The sequence below is a fragment of the Podarcis vaucheri genome (assembly GCF_965113315.1).
Source record: "Podarcis vaucheri genome assembly, chromosome: 11".
Lineage (NCBI taxonomy): Eukaryota > Metazoa > Chordata > Lepidosauria > Squamata > Lacertidae > Podarcis > Podarcis vaucheri.
This window is the reverse complement of record NC_138749.1, coordinates 14,324,061-14,345,119: the sequence shown is the minus strand read 5'-3', so window position 1 is coordinate 14,345,119 and position 21,059 is coordinate 14,324,061. Positions and strand designations below refer to the sequence as shown.

The following is a 21,059-nucleotide window of genomic DNA, read 5'->3' as shown; positions in this document are numbered from 1 at the left end:
TCTGAATTACCTACCAGCCCGTCTCTGGCCAGTGGGCTGTTAAGGGAAAACAATTGCACTGTGTTTTTCTCTCATAGCTTTTTTGTTGACATAAACAGTGTATGTGTGAAGAAGGGGAAACACCTTCCCCACCTCGTTCTGTGTTGTAATATAATAACAATAGCATTATGAAAAAAATTCTTCCAGTAGCACCTTAAAGACCAACTAAGTTAGTTCTTGGTATGAGCTTTCGTGTGCATGCACACGAAAGCTCATACCAAGAACTAACTTAGTTGGTCTTTAAGGTGCTACTGGAAGGAATTTTTTTATTTTGACTATGGCAGACCAACACGGCTACCTATCTGTAACTAATAGCATTATGATTATGTTTATTATTATTATAATTTCAATTCTGCCCATCTGGGTTGCCCCAGCACTGCATGCACCATAATTTGAAGGGAAGTCCGTGAAGCAGTGAGCCTTGGGCTGTAGCCCTGTCACTCTGTGGCTTAATATGGCCTTGATCAAAGGTGCCTCTTCACTGACTTGTTTTTAAATTTCTATCCCACAGCTAGACAGAGCTAATCACCAAAAACCATCAGTAAAGCCACAGTGACGAACACCACTCCAAAAACAGTGCCATCATCTCATCAGCCTGTTCGTGAAGGCAGACTGCTTAGGAAAGCAACTCCTTCAAAGGTAAGTGGAATTGTGGAGAAAGGTCAAAGCTCAGAGCAAGCACTCTCCATGGGGAAGGCCTTAGGTTAAATCATAGGCAACTTTAGATAAAACTGGGAGACAGCCCTGTCTGAAATTCAGGAAAGCCATTGCCGGTCAGTATAGACATTACTGGTACCAGTGGCCTACCTCAGTATAAAGCGTCTTCCCACATTCCCATGACACAAACTGAATAAATATCCACAGAATAACCTAGAGAAGTTGTTCCATTCATTAATTCGCTTCAGAATGAGAAAGGGAAATTTCCTCAGATTAGTACCACTGGCTTGACCAATAAGTATCTTGCCATTGCTGAGGAGAAAGGCTCAAAAATATTGATAACTGGTGCACAGACTATACAGGGACTTGATTTTCAGTTTGGTTGGAAAATGAATCTCAGAGAGAGCCAAGGAAGGGGGAAAACAACAGGAAGGGATTCTTTAAATCAGAAAAATCTCTCTCTTTTATGTCCACTAGGTGTACTGAGGGAGAGTTTCTCCCTAAAGTTCCCAAAATATCAGCAGCAATTCAGAATAGGGCTAGTCTTGTTGAGATAAGACAGAAACCCACTATGCTGCTACCTGCTCTGCAGTTCCAAAATGGATCCAGACAGGAGTGCTTTTTGCAAAGGGAGAGGAAGTTGGACAAGAAGCCACTTCTTCTCAAGAAGACCTGGCAATTGCCAGTAGGAGAGAGGAGCCGAGAGAGACTATAAAATGGCCTGGCCACTGCCACCTCCTCTTTCTCAGTTGTTGGGGTAAACAAGCGCCTGGTTATCTGATTCTGTAGCACTTTTGAGAAACAATTGAACAAGGTTTGTTGCCACAAACTATTCCAGCTGGATGAAAAGCTCTCTGCCTTACGTGTGAGATATAAGGAGTTCCTGGTTTCGGTTTCCTCCGAATGAGGGACAATGGAGGTAGTGATGCCTTTATGCTATATGATTTATTTACACATATATACAGCCTGAACATATGATGAAGGGGCTCACAGCATTAACAGCTCAAAAGAATTTTGCTTCTCCCATAGCCACAGACTTCGATTCCAGCAGAAATCAGACATGGTTCTGTCTCCCAGCTGCCCAACCCACAGGCTTCTAGCATCTAGCTCCACACAACTCAATTCCCAACTCTGGCCTTTGTCTTGGGGGGGGGGCACATAATAAGTGGCACATAGCCACTTCCTTTGTGACCTTAATGGCCCATACATAGAGGGCAGTTACCTAATGTGGCTATTCCAGTAATGGAATCTGCTGGATCGAGGATTTAGAAGGAGGCTTAGGCATACAGCCTACACCACCGCAAACTCATAGCAGTATTTATTTTTGTGTTTTTCTATTGTAAACTGCCCTTTGATCCCTGGATGACAGGTGTATATATTTTTTAAAATAATAATAATATTCCTAGGATCAAGGAGCAGTAATTCCTCTAAACACAGATACAACTGGATACCATTTTGAATCAAGATGGAGGAATGAACCTTACAAAATTGCACTGATATTTTTGGTTTCTTAGAATTCCCGAGCAATACCAGATATGAGGCTGCTAGTGAAATATAAAAAGAAAGAACAACAAATGCCCTTTAAAATAAACTGCATATCCTGCAGTTTAGGATGCTTCTTCAAAATTTTTATTGTGGACTGTGCTGCTCACGCCTGCAAGCGCATGCATGAACAGTTCTGAACCCACAATGAATTGCCACGTGGAAGTGCCTTTAATCTTGAAAATATCCAAGAGTAGGGCTTTGAGTATGTAGCTCACGCCCCACCCCCGACAACAGTGAAACCTTTGTCTTCAGGTGTATTTATTAAGAGTTTCATAGAATTACAGAATTGTAAAGCTGGAAGGGACCACAAGGGTAATCTAGTCCAATATTGCAGGAATATTTTGCCCAACATGAGAATCTCATGCTCTACCAGCTGAGCTATACCAGCTTCAGCCTTGAGGCGATTTACATTTAAAAATAGCACCCCCCCTTTAGTGTTTTATTAATGGTGATGATGATAAATAAGTTACAAAAACTGTGTTGGGGATTGTTTTAGAAGGCCTTTTCCTCCTACATGAGCGATAAACACTTTTAAGAGTGCCTGCTTTTTTGCATGTGCATACCTGACCTGAAGCCTCCCTCACATAATTATTGCAGTTACAGATGGGTAGCCGTGTTGGTCTGCCATAGTCAAAATAAAAAAATTCCTTCCTGTAGCACCTTAAAGACCTACTAAGTTAGTTCTTGGTATAAGCTTTCGTGTGCATGCAAGAAGTGTGCATGCACACAAAAGCTTATACCAAGAACTAACTTAGTAGGTCTTTAAGGTGCTACAGGAAGGAATTTTTTTATTTTGACTATGGCAATTAGCAAAACCAGGGTGTGCTTTTTTTGTTTTGTTTTTTGCATTGTGTTGGGAGTTTAATTAAATGGCGCGAAGAGAACAATGAAAACTTTTCCAGAGAAGCCCCTCAAACCTCTGTGGTCCAAACCCCTAATCTGTGGGAAAACCAAAGGATAACTGAAGAAGTGTGCATGCACAGGAAAGCTCATACCAACAACAAACTTAGTTGGTCTCTAAGGTGCTACTGGAAGGATTTTTTTTTATTTGGGGAAGGGAAAGTTTGTTTTTTGTTATTTTGGGAAGGGAAAGGTTTTTTTTTATTATTCATATTTGCTCGCGAAGCTTATAGTGACCCCCTGCAAACTCTGTGCGCACGTTTCGCGGGGAAACGTAAAGTTCAGTTTCCCCTTCACTTCTGTACCACACAACCCTCCTCTCCCAGAGTTTTGCTTTTCCTCCATCTTGGTTGACTTTCTAGCCCGGCTGTTTACCTCTCTATGCTCCGCGCGCGCCCTCCTTCCCTCCCTCCCTCCTCCTCCTCCTGTCGTCATTCTCTGCAATAGGCGACGCGGCCGAAGCAGGCAACGTGCAGCGAGCAGCGGTGGCGGCGGCGGCAGCAGCAGCAGCAAGCTTTTTTCCCACCCCTCTTTATAAGCACCACTGCATTGCCCGGATGTGAATGGATTACAATGTATCTTTCAGGGAAACGTATTGCTATCAATTTCTCCGCGGGGAAGTCCGTGATGATGATGATGATGGCGATAATGAGGAGGAGGAGAGCTCTGTAAAGTTGGGACAAGTTTGAGACTTTTTATTGCTGGGTTTTTTTTAAAAAAAAACAGAACAAAAACAAAACAAAAACAAAACAACAACAGAGACTTGAGGGGGTCGAAATCGTACTGCCACCGAGATTTTTTTCTTTTCTTTTCCAAAATAGTTCATTAGTAGCCATGAGTTTATAAAGAAAAGTCACAGGGCGGGAGGGTAGTTTGCTGGATCTTCCTTTTTATTGTTTTTGTTGCGATATATCTTTTTTTTTTTTGCTGGCTGGCTGGCTTCGTTTTGCTTATACTTTGGGTGGGAAGACTTATGCCTTACGGTGGATAAATCAAAAACAAAGCAAAACCCCTCGCGCCCGGTGTAAAACTTGCTTTAAGAATTGTGGAATACTCTCTGGATCTCAAGACTGAGTGCGAGTTTAAAGTACTTCTGCTTTTTTGAGGGTCAAACACACGTGAGATAATAAAGCACCTTTGCAGAAGAGCTCTCTTTTCTTCCCCTAAAATATCTTTCCTTGGAATATTGTGAACATATTTGTGGCCATTTAAGGTAAAGTTACAATTTCCTCTTGGAATCGTTCTTTTTTTCTTTCTTTTCTTTCTCTCATTAAAAAAAAAAATGTTGATCCCACTGTGTTTTTAACTTGATGCAACTTCGGCAGTGTGAATCGAAGCGCACCGTGCATGTGATAATAGCATCCACACGCTTAGCAATAAGCGCATAGACAGAGGGGGTATGGGCTGGAAAATATATATATATACCGTGCCAGTAATAAGTAATGAAATTGTTTTCTATCACGCGTGCCGGGGGGGTGGGGTGGCGGCGAGGAGGAACGAAAGTCAATCGGGCTTTCTTTGCGGGAGGGGGGGAGTCTGGGAAAGGGGAATAACCTGAGGCCTGTAGTAGCAGCATTTTGAAATTAAAGTACTGTATATACAACATGCTTGCGAGAAGGGAGGGAGGGAGAGAAAGGGGGAGGAGGCTGGCATAGTCTCCAGAAAACTTGCCTGTGCAGAAAGCCAGTCGAACGCTCGATTTTGGGAGAAAAAGTTTGCAGCATTGCTCTCTCTTGGTGTAGTCTGCATCGTAAAACGTGCAATGGAAGCAGCATAGAGCAAATTAAAGATAGACGCACCAATATCATGACACAAAAGCACTTTTATTTTACTGTATGTCTTGCGAGTGGCCTAAACAATGGTGGGGGTTGGGAAACGGAGAAAACAATATTAGTGTTCCTTCCTGGCATATACACTTCGTCTCACGTGCGTTTTCTTTATTGTTATTATTTTTTTGCAACGGTGTATAAAGTAGTCCGCTTGCTTAGGTGTCCTTGCGCGCGCGCGCGCGCGAACTGCGGAATGATTGTTTTATATAATAAATCCTTTAAAGAGAGAGAGAGAGAGAGAGAAGTGTTTGGGGACTTAGGGGACGTGAAGGGAGGCGAGATATATACAATCCATGTGTAGCTTCCCAGCGTCAGTGATCAGGGGCATGGAAGAAAACGAGGTGCCCATTTATCTTTATTGCATATATAAACATATATTTCATTGGAAGAGGGGGGTGGGTGTCTGTATGTGTGTTGCATGTGTGTGTGAATCCTTAGGCAGGCAAAGGCAATATCGGGGGACGGTGGCGTCTGGTGGTGCTCCTGGGCTTCCCCTCTCTCTCCCCCCCCCTTTTGCTGAACTTCCAGTCCGGCTTTATTCGGGGTTTGCTTGTGTGCGCGTGTTTCGCGGGGTGTAGCGGCTCGTGCTTTGCCCCCCTTCCTATCGCCCCCTTCTCTTCTCCCTCTCGCTTCCCCTGATTAAGGCAGAAGAAGAGTTTGGGTTTAGGAATCGGGGCTCCTTCTTCCCTCCTCCGCCGCGTCTTCTTCTCGTCTCTCTTCCCTCCTGGTTTTTTTTCTTCCTTTTTCCTCCCCGCTCCAGCTCGGGGGAGAGCTTTTAGCGTGGCGCGCCGGCGGGGTCTCTCCTTTTTCTCCCCCCTTCTCTCTTTCTATCTCTCTCTGTATCTATCTCCCTCTCTCTCTCTTTCTCTCCTGCGTGTTGTTGTGTGCGGTTGGTGGATGCAGTGATTTCGAGCAATGAAACCCAGAGCTCGGGGCTGTGGTCGGAAAGGGAGCCCCTTCTCTCCTCTCTCGGCCGGTAGGTAACCGGAGGTGTCCTCTTTACTCCCCCCCCCCACCCTCGCTTTTTAAAATGTCTTTAGTTTGGAGTTTAGTTGTGGCTGCCGCTAATGGAAGAGGAGCTGCTGCTTCTGGTGGCATCATTTAAACACGGGGAATTCACCCCCCTTCTTTCTTTCTCCATGGGGTGCGCCCGGGGAAGGGTCTGCAGTGGCCTGTTTCAGCGCCCCCCCCCTGCTTTCCAATTGTTTGCCCTAGACCAGAGAAACGGACTTTGTTGCAAACGGGGCCTGAAGATGCCCTTTAGTCCCAGCTGGTTACTTGCAAGTCTCCCCAGTCACCTTTCATACATTAGTTACCTAATCGCCAAGGGTTAACTCGCTTTCTTTTTGTCTGTCTTCCTCCCCCCCTCTAAAAAAAAAAAACCCCAAACAAGTCTTCGAGGAGTTTAATTATAGTAGGAACGTAGGCTGGTCTCCCAAAGGCTGGTGTGTGTCTCTCCCCCCCCCCCCCAACCTCTCCAACTCCACTCCCAAACCTCCCATCCCTATTCTGTTGACCTCCCCCCTCCCCACGTCTCTTTTGCACCGACCGAGCCTGTGTTGCTCCACTCTATAAATACTTTGTTTGCCGCCTGCCTTTATGTAAAATAATCGGGGTGGTGGGGATATGTGCACGGGAGGAGAAGGGAGCGGTGCAAAATAAAACAAAAAAGAAAGTTGGGAACGGATGGCTGTAGTTTCTGCTCTGGGTGTCTCATTCATTCCTCGTTGAACCTCCTGTTGCATAAACGATGCGCTGAACGGCGCGCCGGCTCCTCTTCTCTCTCTCTCTGTCTCTCCCTCTGTTCTGGATTTTGGGGTTAGACTGATAAACTGGGGTTTCGAGCGATCCGGTGAAACTAGTGTCGCCTTTCCTGTCTTCTTGTCGTTGCTGCCCCTCCATCTTACCCCCAACTCCATTCCCCAACCTTTTCCCCCCTCCCCACCCCAACTCTCATTTTTAAAAAAGAAAGAAATCCGATTGTTGTTTCCTGTAAGGCTCGGGACTGGGTTTTCTGATTGCGGTTATTTCCATGTTTCTAGGTTTGTGTGATTTTGCTAAAATGCACCACCAACAGCGAATGGCTGCCTTAGGGACGGACAAAGAACTCAGTGATTTACTGGATTTCAGTGCGGTAAGAAACAACAGTGGAAATTAACAACAGCTCTAAAAATAAAATAAAATAAAAAATTAATTAAAAAACCCAACAACACCCTCCCAAAAGTATGTTAAACTAAAGCAAAGCAAAGCAAAATAAATAAATAAATGCCCCCAAACCTGTGATCTTCAGTACATTGGGTAATTTTTAACCAGCAACTAGACCCATGGTAAATATGAACGCTTTATTACTATTATCAATTAGAATTTTGTTACATTATCTGAAAGGAGATTGAATATTGTCTGCAATGTACTGGGATGTGTTCTTATCATTTGACACCCCCCCCCCCAAAAAAACCCCCAACAACCCTTACACATAAAATTGTGGGTATTTTTTTTCTCCAGAATTCTCTCAGAATAATAGTTACTTGCCATTGTGCATTGCGTTCTTAAAAGTATGGCTTGCACACCAACTAACTGATGGCTAATCAGTTACTTAAAGTGCGCTCTCAGTTCTTCCCTTGTTTCATTTATTTTGGCACATGGAAAAGGGAACAGAAATCCAGCACTAGCTCAGCCTCAAGTTTTCACTGAAATCTCAGATTGCTGTGTCAATGAATGAGTTGCAACTTTTCTGTAGAAAACTCCCCCCCCCCAACTGATGGCTAGTGGTGTGTGTGCGTGTGTGGTTACTCTTTTTAATTTTAAAAATTATTTATTTTATCTTTAGGCTTTTTCCCCGTTTATAAATATCTTGGCCAGATATTAACCAGGTTCTGGGTAGTTGCCTAAGTGCCATACTCCCCCCCCCACACATTTCCATCTACTCCTGCTTTTCTCTCCCCCCCCCCCATCCCTGCTTTTCTCCCCCCTCCTAATCTTCCCCCCTTCTTCCAATATGTCAGAAGTCTTTATTTATTTATTCACAGATTTGTGGAGGGTGGGGAGACAGAGACCAAGACAAATCAATTTGATGTAGGATGCATTTGTGTCTTTAAATAATTTCAGTGCTGGGAGGGGGGGGGATAAAATCCACCTTGTAAGTGGGGGCTATCTCAGTCTGCTGTTGTCTCTCCAAGACTTTCCTTTTGAGAAATGGCTTTGGGAAGTTTGGCCAGGAACCGTAGCCTGAGGCAGCTCTGTAGCTCCCACTTCCTTAGCTGTGCTTTTTTCCATTTGTTCCTTTGCTTTTTGTAGTCTCTGACTCAGGGAAGGTGCGTATTATCCGCTAGACACGTCGAAGAAGATGGAAACCAATTAGGGTTGAAATAAATGCTGGAGAGTGAGAGAAAGGGGGGGGGGGGCGGAGAGAGAGAGAGAAAGAGAGAGAGAGAGAGAGGAGACTTGCTTCAAATTGCTCTCATGTTCAGAGCCGAGATGAAAATTTAGGGCAGGTGGAACTTTGCATTATTATTATTTGGGTTCACATATGACAGACAGATCCTAAAACGGGATGGAAATGGATATAGCTACGTTTATGACCAAGGTTTCAGTCACAAACTTTTTTCCCTCACTTTTGTCAATCTAAATGTTTCCAAAAGGGTCCCCCCCCCCATCTCCTTGTTGCCTGATATTGTGGCTGGGGTACTGAGGTCCCTCCCCCAACAAATCTTGTATTGTTTTGGGAGACATAAAACTAACATAAGGGGAAAAGGGGGGAGACTGCAAATACTGCTATACCATTACGAGAGCAGAGATGGGAGATGTTTAAATAAACTGTTGTTAGGTTTCGTATAAAGTTGAATGAAATGTGAGCTATCAGCGAATGTAGAGGGGGGAAAAAAGCCCTGTTTACCAACAATAATGCCTCTTTGTTTTCTTTTAGATGTTTTCACCTCCCGTGAGCAGTGGGAAAAATGGACCAACTTCTTTGGCAAGTGGACATTTTACTGGCTCAAGTATGTACAGCTTCTGTTTGGAATGCAGTTAAAGTGTCTCCTTTAGGTATCTTCCACCCCCCCCCCACCCCCAATCAGTGTGTGTTAGTGAAATAACTCTTATCTTGGTAGAAATGGCTTCCATTAAGAAACTGAAACATTTATTTCATACTGCTTCATGTTTAATATAGTACCTTTCTCAGAAATAATATTTGGAGTGAATAGTTATTTTATAGGATTTAGTTTTAAGCATAACCAAGTTTGGGGTATTTTTAAAAATCCAAAGTACTTTTATCCTTTTGTTGCGTGGGGAACGATAACCAACTCACTCAAGGTTTCTTATGCATTACAAGAAGAATAAGTCCTCTTTTAAGTTCTTTTCAGCAGTATATATCTTTTTTTAAAGAAAAAGTCCTAATTCTCTTCCAGAAATTAGCATTTGCTGATGGATTGTTTTGGGATACGCATCAAGATTACAGTCTTATGCATTATTCCCTGACACACACAAAAACTTTGTTAAAAATTATTTTACTAATGTGACTTTCTTAATGCATATTACACCTTTTGGATAAAGAGTCTGTTTGCGTTTTTGCAAATGTGTTCATCTATTGAACACAGGAATGTTTTGCTTTCAGCAAAAATACAACATTTATCTTTGACCAAAATAAAGAGTCTGCTTATTGATGAAGTAAGCCACTGGATGTAATAACTGAATGTTAAGCACAAAGGATGTTTATATATTGGAAATAATTCATTTTGTGTCAGGCTGAAGGGGGGGATGCACATTTGAATACCTTCCACGCCCATAATTTAATTTCATAGTGTTCCCTACATTATTACACGTAGTTCCTCGGATGTTCCTTAGATATACCTACAATTAAACAGCTGCAGTGTTTTTGAAATTTTGGCAATTGTACATAACAGTACTCTGTAAAAAGCATATCTGAAACAGATGTTGAATTTTCGCAAGCCTTTACAAGCTCGCTACCTATGATTATGTAGGGGTGTTATCCCATATCTATCAAAGTTAATGGCAGAATTCCCAATAGTTTTAATGGAGTCAAAGTGTATGAGGAATAAGATAATGTCTGTAATTTTCATTTCCTATTTAACTACTTAAAAGAGTATTCCTCCCCATACATTATATGGTTTTATATAGCTTTTTTAAGGATGACATACAGATAACTAAATTGAAGTTAGCTTGTGCTTTTGATAAGTTGTACCATTATTTTTCATAAGTTTGTATTTTTGATAAGTTCTATCATTAAACATACTTTGATTATATTCAGAATTTTAAAAATGAAGACACGTGCGATATGAAAGGTGATGATTTCAGTGTAGCGTTATTGCAGGTTTCATTGATGGGCCTCGGTACACCTTGATTTCTAAATGTATTGTCTTGGATGAAAGCCTCATCCATTCCTATGGAACTTGTAATACCTTGTAATAAATCATTTTGTAATATTTTGCTTATATTGGTGAAAGCAGAGTATTCTATTTTTTTTCATTGTAGAAGCAGTGCAAAGTATTTGTGATAGATAAATCGATTTGCCAGTTACATTCAATCAATGCTGCAGCTAACTATTGTTCTAGCAAATATTAGCTGTATGCTACTTTTAAGGGATTTCCCACAGTTTAATAGTCTCTTGTAAGGCCAGTTGATCAACAGTTTTAAAAGGGTGAAGAAACAAGCTGAAAATATATTTGGGGGGGGGGGCAAAACATTTTTTCCTAGTACGCCCAGTGCAAACATCTTGGTATGTAAGCCTGACATGCAAATAATTTAAAAAGAAACATACACACAAAACCCTGAGGCAAGACAGTAAAATTAAGCTGTAGTATCTTAAAACAAAGCTTCTTTTTAGAAACCATCCTAAGGCCATCATCCTAAGCACACCTTCTTGCAAGTAAGTTCACTGCTTTTCTAGTGAATGCCGCATATGAATGGAAGGTCACTTTCACCACCCATGTGTAAGAATAAGATAGGAAGAAACCCTAGTGTTCTATCCTACTTAATTAAATAAAGTATGGTGGAGATAATTATGTGGTGAAGGTGCAGAAATTTGTATGGCTAAATAGCATACTCTTTGTTATACAGACTGCATCTTTTTTCTTAACTGGCAAATGGTTTTAAAAGAGTGGTTAGAGAAGATTGTAGAATCCAGTACAGTATCATATAAAACTGACCCTTATCCTAGGAAAACTGACCTCCAGGTGCACTTATATGTACCTTGTTTCCTAGTGTAGATTCTGGCAAATAAGCTGTTTTAGAATTCTTGCACTTTATAGTTTCACTCTTAAGGTAAGTCTAAATTTGAGGATAGGTAATTGTATTATAAAACACTTTCAGACTGCATCAAAATATATTTTAACAAACAGATTTGCAGTTTCAGAATATGTCTAGATTACTGTCTAGATTACTTTCCTGGCTTTGCCTCAAATTGATAGCTGTACTTTTAGTGAAATAATTACGTCCATTAAGTTGAGTCTCGGATGCGGTTTCCTGTCTTTACTGGTGTGTATACTCTATAAATGTTTGACTAGAGAACTTACCTGCTTTAAAATTGATGTTCATTTAATGGAAACGTTATTAGTGACTTGTGTATTGTTTTGGGATTTTCGTTGTAAAACAGCGGATCCTGAATTTTTTGATTTTTTTTTTTTACTGTGTGTGAGAATGTGAATGTGTGTGTTTTAATCTGCTTGTTCAACACATGATGGTCTGGTGTGATTTGTAATGTGCGAATAAAAGGAAAGTGGGCCTGTTATTCCCTTTAATCTTTAATTTTACAAATGTGGCCTCTTACTACCACAAGAAATTGTGAAGCTGCAAGGGAGAAAGGAATGTAACCTGAGCCATAGACCTGACATTCCCAGAGTGCGTTTTTCACATGAAAGGCTTTTTGTCAATGCTGTAAAGGACCAGCAGTTTTTGTTTGATGTTTGCAGGTGTTCAGCAGAGAGCACTAAAACAATCCAGCCATGATGGTTCAGAGGCCTTATGACCTCAACAGGGAGAACTGGAAAAGATGTGAATAATGTTTAAGGAAACTTCCCCAGGCTCAGCCTCAGTAATATGGAGCTTATGGGTTTGATTTGTCTTCACCAGTGACTTCAGGACAATTGGAGTCAGCTTCTACAACAGTTAGTTAAAGTCTGCCTGCATGAGGATGCTTAGTTTTCATTCCCATCAATTGTTGTTCCCAGTAATTTTGTGTGTATGTGTATAAAATAAATTCTCGTGGCCTAGCTACATATTCAGCATTTGAGATTTCCAACTGAGCAGTTTCTTCTTCTTCTTATTCTTCTTCGTCCCTTTTTGACATTCTTTTGCAACCCTCCACAAGTAGTTGCTTTGACATAATGCTTTCAAGAATGTGTTAAATGTGTGGATGAGTTGCATGAGGGCAGTAATGAGACTGGCCATTCCCATAAAGCCAAGGTTTTCAAAGTGTGGGCTAGGTGTTATAATAATAATAATAATAATTTATTATTTATACCCCGCCCATCTGGCTGAGTTTCCTCAGCCACTCTGGGCGGCTCCCAATCGAGTTAAAAACAATACAGCATTAAATATTAAAAACTTCTCTAAACTGGGCTGCCTTCAGATGTCTTTTAAAAATAGAATAGTTGCTTATTTCCTTGACATCTGATGGGAGGGTGTTCCACAGGGCAGGTGCCACTACCGAGAAGGCCCTCTGCCTGGTTCCCTGTAACCTCACTTCTCGCAATGAGGGAACCGCCAGAAGTCCCTTGGCGCTGGATCTCAGTGTCCGGGCTGAACGATGAGGGTGGAGGCCTCGGGAGTTGCCAGGAAAGGGGTGAGCTCTTCTGCCACTCTTTCCTTAATGTCAAGCTACTTCCTGACATCCAACTACTCCAGTCAGAATAGCGCAGGTGGTGGCATATCCCACTTCTTGTATTCTTAGTGATGATCACTGTGTGCCCCACTTGACTATTAGCTCAACATCAAGCTGCTCTTTATCCTTTGTAGTTCTTTCCCCAAGATATACAGTAGAAATGGGCTTCGCCTGCACAAACTTCTGGTTTTATCTTGCTTCAGATATACATGGAGGCCTTGAATCTGAGATCTTCTGCTTTAAAGTGAAAAATCTTGGGTCAAGTTCTCAGAAACAGCAGGGGTGTTTATCCAGTGTGTGGATTGTACCACTGCAGACTGAAGTGATAGTCTCACATGTTACAAAAGCAAGGAATACACACGCACACACACACACACACCTGAACATGAGATTTCTAGGCTAGATATCTTCGTCAGATACCACTTTTTATATGCAGAGATCTATTGTGGTTGTTGCTGTTGTTACTACTAAGGACCATTTAGTCCAGTTAGGACTTGATGGATTTAACATATCACAGAGTGGATATAATTTACTTTTAAACCCTTTCAGTTCAAAGCATTTGAAGTGTTGTTTTCAGACTGCCTCGGTTTGGATGGCTAGATCTATGTGCGATGAGATAAATTAATTTCTTTTATATTTCTCTGAAAAGCACATTACATTGGTGGTGTGGCCTTCTCAAATAAAATACTGTTATTTTGGTATTATGACAGCAGGAGTTCTTAAATGAAATTGAATGTTTGTCTTTAGATTGACTGGCTGTAATACTTATTTTATTTATTTTGATTTTTATGCCACTCAGTCTTGGATGCTCTGAGCAGGCTGCTATTAATGTAATAAAGTTAGACAGAAGTTTAAAATTCCTCACCTTTCTCCCACCTTTTCTTGTCTACCCTTATTCTTGCTTCTAACCTTTAGAGAGACTTCTCCCTAGTCCCAATATAAATACAATATAAGCATATGTTTCTCATTAACTTTAGATTGAGTATTATTAATTATAATAATAATAATAATAAAATGTGTTATCTACACTTCAACATCAGGTCCTATGATGGGTCACAACAATTCAAAATTAAATGGTTAAATTAAGAACACTTAAAATTAGTTACATTCAAATGAATAAAGAAGGTCCTGGAAAACTCACATTTCAGGTGTCAAAGGTTGGGGCCAGGAGGTGTGTCTTCAGCATTTGCTCGTAGACTGTGGGGTGAACCTCTGTGGGGAGAGAATTCCACTGCTTTTTTACGGTAACATTAAACCTAAATCTTTGGCATTTCAGTTAGTCCATTTGAAGACAATAGAAACAAGCAAAACGACAGTTTTAGAATGAACAATAGAAGAATACAGGGATCAAGAAGGTTTACTGCCCAACAAACTGAAAGTTGCATTTTGATGTAGAGATGCATGTGATAGCTTTAAGGGCATCCTGACAAGAACAGGAAAGTGACTAATAGTTAATTCTATACATGTATACTCAGAAGTAAGCCCTTTTGAGTTCCGTGGGGCTTACTCCCAGGTAACTGTTTACAACTGCAACCTTAAAAACTGAATGGCTTCAGTTGCATGGAAGACACAATTCAGCAAAGGAAGCTTAGAGCACATGGCAGAACACAGAGATGAACTTCATTTGCATGTTTGACTATGTTTGTTATCTTGCCACATGATGTTCCACCATTTCAGCGTAGCATTGTTGCACCAAAAATGCACTTAGTACCCACATAAATTGAAGTGCCATGAATCATTTAAGATGCCACTCTTTGATGGCAGATGGCACTTATATTTTCGAATAGTTTCCCCTTTGTTTTGTCTTTTGCAAATCATTAGGGATTTAGCCATGCAAATGCACAAGAGGATCTACCACTATGTTTGTCATTGCTTACATTGTAGTTATGATTAAAAAGAGAAGGAATACTCGTCTCCCATCCTCAAGTCCTTTCAGCTATGTTTCCTTATCTCACAAGGTTAGTCATGCTCCCAATTCAACCAGTTATTAGCTATTGTGTGAGAAGGCCCCAAGGGTGGTACTTGGGTGAGATATTGTACTACATGCTAACATTCTTCAAGGCTACAAAATGTTTCAGTGAGCAGTCATAGGCACAAAACTAGAAAACAGTATTTTCCTGTTGCATTAGCCTTTCCAAAAAATAACCAGTTGAAATATTTTTGATCTGCTAAAAATCAAACTTGGCTAAAATAACCCTTGGAGATTCTGTGAGAGGCAATACAAATCCTTCTCATTTTCTTAAGGCAGAAAACATAGCTGAGCTTTTGGTTTCCGATAGCAGGGGTCACTGATAAGACCTGTTTTACGAGATGATTTAATTGGTAATGAGTTACAAAATGTTTAATGGAATACAGTATTGGTTGTAGCATGAATGATAAAATCAAGGAGTATAGTGCTGTTTACTTTAGTACATTTATTGAATTTAATACAATAATTAATAGTAATGCTTAGCTTTTTTGTAGCTCTTTAGAGTATTCAGTGTGCTTCACACACATCCTAGTTCTGCAATACAAAATTGCTGTTTAGCACTGGCCAACTCAGGAGTCGGCAACCTAAGGCCCATGGGCTACAAGCGGCCCATGGAGGTTGTTTAACCGGCCCATGAGCCACCCCCAAACTGAGCCGCCTGCTCAGCGAGTCCCCGTCTGCTGCGCTAAACCAGCGTGGCGCGGGGACTTGCTTCCGCAGTGCCGGAAATTGCATCTGCTCAGATGCAGGTGCCGGAAATCACAGCCGCGAGCGCTCACACACACACACACACACACACACACACACACACACACGATCCAGCCCATGGAGGGATCTCCGCTGGAGTGAACCGGCCCAGGCGAGGTAAACCTTGCTGACCCCTGGACCAACTCTTATTTTGAAATAGCCATGTTGACTACAGTGGGACTTGCTCTGGGGTGAATTATTTGAACATTGCAGTTCTAATGTGAAAGCATGGTCTTAAACTTAGCCTTTTCATTTTTCTTTAAGCGTTCTGGGCAAAGATGCAACTAACTTGAAGGCAATAAGGCAGCAGGAGCAAAATTGGTGGCATAAAATATTCCCTATAAGCTGGGTATGAAACGAGCAAAAGTGGCCAGCCTTTTCATTGAGTGAGAATGCAAAGCTGGAGTGATTTGTATGCTTTGGACCTCTACATATGTTATGTTTTTATCATTTGGTTGCTGAATTTACGGCCAAATAGCTGTAGTCCTGCCTTTTAAGCAGTGGGCTCGCTCACAGTGTGAATAGGAAATGCAGGCTACCTTCAGCATGACGGAGACAACTATCAGTTATGAAAATCAATTTGCCATGGGGTAAATGCACATAAGTAAAATGCAGTATTTCTTCAGGTACACTCATGGGAAAGTGTGGCATGCATCAGGCCCTTTTCGGAAAAAATAAATAAATTTTGTATCTCTCACTGCAGTTGTTCTGAAACCAAATCTATGTTTATTTTTATTTTACTTTTATTTTAAAAAGTGAGAAAGGGTTTGTGGCACTGACATGTTAAAGGTGCTCGATTTTGGCACAAGCTCTTGTGGCGATCTCTACCAGATGCACAAAGGAGAAAGGGAAGGTGATGGATTAGAGTGTTTGTTCAAGTCGTAAGTGTGTAGAGTTAGCATTTAGACGTAATGCATACAAAGAAGCTCATGGGCATGCAGTTCATTCTTACCATTCAGTTGAAATAAACTGCTTACATTTAGTTCTGTTTAGTCCCATTCAGTTGAATGGGGCTGAATTTCCCCATATCTCACCGCTTGGTCTTCCCTAGCTTGTGAATCGGTCTGGTATAAAACAAGCATTCTGTGCCTTCAGGGAGGTCCAGACTGAAGCAGTTACACCTCTGTATCGTTGACTTGTTTCTTTTCGAAATCCTAATTCACAGCACTGGTCTCACTGAGGGTGATCTTTCTTTGACATGTGGTATGGCAACGAAAGCTCACTCCCCCCCCCCCCGTCCACTGGTGCACCTGCCTGCCTCTGATGTGAGCGGCAGATAGCCATGCCTAGCTAACTTTTGAATAGGATGCACACATGGGAATTGGTTGATCCTGTGGTTGATTTCTGGGTTTTTTCTAGGGCATTCATTGTGCTACTCAGGCTTAAATGTGGTCGATTTTACGTATGCGCACCCTCCAAACATGGAGCCTTTCTACCCACCATGTATATCTGATTCACTGAAAGTTCATGCATGAGCATAATCTTGCTCCCACCACTCACAGGAGAGCTTGGAGGACGGTATTCTGTGAACTGGTCTAATATTGTTTATTTCAAAATATGTATTTACGCACGTGCACAGATTCATTTCTTGTGATCTGAGGGCTGCCAGGAATGAAGCTCCTTGAACATTTGACAAAATCAGCAAATTGTCTTTTACCCTTGTAATGAGATAATCAATTAAATAACAGATGAACTACTGTATATAATAGAGTGAAGTAATGAAAGTTTATACTCTTAATTACTTGATTCTCTTTTAAATGCACAGAATTGCAGAGAAGTAAAGTCTTCCATAAACAGTTTTGTTTTAAGCTTAATCTTTAATCTGTTATTATAAACATAGCCGTTTTGTAAGCATTTCAGATCAAACATTTACTCCTAATGGTAAGCTACATTTTATATCAGGAAGTTTGTGACTTAACAGAGCCTACAAAGAAGCGCAGTCCTGGTGGCCCCAGGCCTGTGGTTTTCAGCGTTTGATATTATGATGCTATTTAGATCCGTTCCCAGAAGGCAAGATAACAGATCTGCAATTGCTTAATCAGGAACAGTGTGTATGTTTGCAATGGTCTGCATTTTAAAGATCATTTACCAAACTGTTCTTGAGTAAATGTTTGTCAGTGTGGTGGACATAACAAGAGGTGTATCAGATAAAAGGGAGGCATTAAAGTTACGAAGACATGCAAGCTCTGATTTAATAGAATATCTGTTTGTTTAGATACTTTGAAAGTGAATGGTCCTTTGAGGGATTCATTGAAGGTGGCTTATAAAAAACCACATGCATTTCAGGGCTCCTAGGACCCTTTGCCCATGTTGAAGTTATCACTTCCATATGCTTCAAAATAGGTACATATATGCTTATCACATTTGATGGCGAACATAAAGGGTACATGCAATTTTCTACATAGCAATGATATTCCGTGTAGGGAATTCATCATGCATGAAGCGGTCCTTAGAGGGAACAATTAGATTAATTTGCAAACACTTTGCATATTTATTCAAAGAGTATAAATATGTTCAGAATTGCTTAATATAGATGTTCATTGTCTTCCTTTCTGTTGCTCAGCCTTTATGCTACATAGTATGAAATATATCAATACTAAGTCCTAACTGCAGGCTTGTGTATGAAATAATAATTAATGAGGTGAATTGACCTTGAGTAATCAGGTTGTTGTACTAAGGAGTACATATTTCTCTCTCAAAAATAAAAAATAAAAAATTGGCTTTTAAAGGCCAGTATAATTTTTCCCCATGAAATAAGTAAACAGTTGACTCCCTCATCCTAGCTGGCTGCACAACCTTTTGCTTGGTTCTCATGAAAATAAACACCAGAGGTTCTTAAAATTAACATATCTCTATGGAAAATGAAGAGATGGTTTTCATCCTTGCATGTGTCACTACTCCTGTGGTTACTAAAGGTCAGGGCTTGGTCAGCATTGCTGTCTACAGGGATTAGGTACAAAAAAGACTAGAGACCACACTTCCTGTTTGAAAGCTGGCATCTGGGTGTGTCACAGATATGTTGCAGTTAGGGGTAGATGCTGTATTCCTGCATTGCTATTTGCTTGGCTTTTGAAGCCACCCGAGCAGCCATGCTCAGTTGGACATAGAAAGTGCCAATCATGTCACTTGGGAAGTGGGACCTGTTGGTGCTATCAAAGCCTTTTGCAGAAACTATTGTCGGTAAGTACCATTCCTTGGAATCCAATGGGTCATATATGGTTTAAGGTTCCAAATTCATGAAAAAAAGTTTAGACATCTGGAACGTTGCCCATTTATGGCTCATTGGATAGTTAGATTTTTATTTGATAGCCAGCACAAAACTTAGGATGATTAATTTTCATAATTATTATTTACAGTTTCTGAGGCTTTAGAAGAGAGCCTTAAAATTCTATTGTCTTCATCCTTACAGTGACCCTGTGACAGTATGCCATTATTTTTATTTCATAACCAGCTTCTCTGCATATTAGGAAGCCTGCTGATAAAATTATTTCCCTGGTGCCAACTAGATAGGACATGGTCCTATAAGGCAGCCTATGAATTCTTTGGCTAAATAAATGGGGACAGAAGTCCTGCTACTCAAACAGTATTCCTCCTTTCCTTTTTAATTAAAAAAAACCCCAACAACCCTCCTCACTTGTCTTCCTACCTTCAACTATTCTACACCCTGCAAGAAAGCCTTAAAAGGAAAGGCTTTCTTGCAGGGTGTAGAATTTGGGTAGTATTGTCTCTACAGTAATATGCAGAGGAAGGGGGGGTTTAGGATAGGGCAGAAAATAAACAAACTATATTTAAGGGTCTGCTTCTATAAGGACCTTAAAGAAATAACAACAACAACAATTTATTAATCTCCACACTTCCATTTCTTTTAAAGCCGAATGTCCAAGTACATGCATTTGTAAAATGTATCTATTCATTTTGAAGTTAGGAGTTTTGTGCCATATTGCTAAGGTAAAGAATACTCCTTTTAGGATCTGTAGAGTTTTCCCTGCTGTCTCTGAAGCCTGCAAGGTTTACATTTGTGCTAGTTTACATGGTTTGCATAGGAGCATTTACTTTTAAAGCTGCTTAAGAATTATAAACAAACTTGCTTATAATTTGCCCATCCTGTTCATTCCTTTGTATGAGAGGCCTTGTTGCACAGTTTTAATTGCCTGATAGCACTATAGAACACCTCTGTTTTCCTTTACGTTGCTTCTTAAAAAAACAAAATCTTGCCAAGCAACCTAAATAAAATAAACAGAACTCTTTCCACTTCTACCCTCAGTGAGTCAGGTAGAAAATTTACCTGTCAACTTTTTCAAAGTGACTTTCATATTTGAAAGATACCTGTTTGAGAATGATGAATGCTGCAGAATTAGTGCAGCATATCTAGTCGCTGAAGGCATCTTCTAGGTTAATGAAAATGATAATTCATGCAGGTAAAATATGCAGATCAGCTGTGGCCCTCTGACTCATTATGTAATTCCAGTATAACATTTATTTATAATTCTGTTTAGTGCTCTTTCTGTAAGGAGCTGAAAGTGATGCACATGGTTCCTCCCCCTCCCCATTTTTCTTTTATAATAACCCTGTGAGGAAGGTTAGTCCGAAAGGCAGTGACTGGCCTAAGATCATCTGCTGAGCTTCATGGCCAAGTGGGGATTCGAATCTGGGCCTCTCCGGTCCTAGTCTAACACTCGATAACTATTGCACCGCACTTCTGTATTCTGAATAATTTGTCTGCTCTTGACTTGAGCTGTGGAATCCCAATTTGTGCAGCTGCAACGTCCTAATCTTCTATAATATTGGATTAATCTGCACACTCTTTCTGGGTAGCTCTATCAAAGGCAGGAACTGTGTCCTCTCTGCCTCCCTCCAAGTGGTGTTGCTTCTGTGCACCTGGATGTCACAGGGATGGGGCACAGTGTCAGTGAGGTTGGAGCTGCGTGGGCGCACCCATGGATTAGCTTTATTGGTGCCAGTCTTGCAGTTGCCCTGCCCCATCCCTGTACCATAAACGGCACTGACACTGCAGCTTGGATGGTGGTAGTAAGGCATCACACCCCACCATGCTGACAACTCCATGAAGATATAGCCAAGGTATGTTCTATTTAGCTTGGTCATAGCGGTGCCCATTGTCATACCAATGATACAAATGTAAGCAAGTCTTCTGTGAGACTAGAACTGAGGAAATTGAGCGGCAGTACTGGGAGACTTCAGCATCTATACTTTTTGTAATAATTAAAAACAAAAAGAAAACTTTAAAAACTCATTTGTGTGTGTGTGTGATGTATATCAATTGATTGAACTATCAGACAGCCTGTACTGTGATCCAGCTAGAAACTGCTTTTTAAATTATTTTTTTAAAAGGTTCACTTCAGCACCTTCACTCTTCTCCCAAAATGACAAGAGTGTGGGTGTGAGTTGTACAAAACGTATGTTTCAGTTTCATGGAAAGGCAGGAGCGCAAATGGAGCCCAAACAAAAATATGTGTAGTCACAACTTGCGATTGTTTATGTTGGGTGTTCACTGGCTTGCAGCCCTTGAAACTGTGTGCAC

General features: G+C 40.9%; 1 protein-coding gene across 3 annotated transcripts in view; it reads left to right on the top strand.

Annotated features, from left to right (window-relative positions):
• Positions 1–5,524: 5,524 nt before the first annotated feature.
• TCF4 (transcription factor 4) overlaps positions 5,525–21,059 on the top strand; it is a 345,040-nt gene continuing 329,505 nt past the window's right edge. For 2 of the 3 annotated variants that reach the window (XM_082241939.1, XM_082241940.1), the window contains exons 1-3: positions 5,527–5,946; positions 7,013–7,104; positions 8,893–8,965. In XM_082241939.1, the coding sequence (XP_082098065.1) occupies positions 5,886–5,946; positions 7,013–7,104; positions 8,893–8,965 (226 nt within the window). In that variant the 5' untranslated portion in view covers positions 5,527–5,885. Of the gene's footprint in view, positions 5,947–7,012; positions 7,105–8,892; positions 8,966–21,059 lie in introns of all 3 variants that reach the window. The other variant, XM_082241941.1, reaches the window with a different exon arrangement.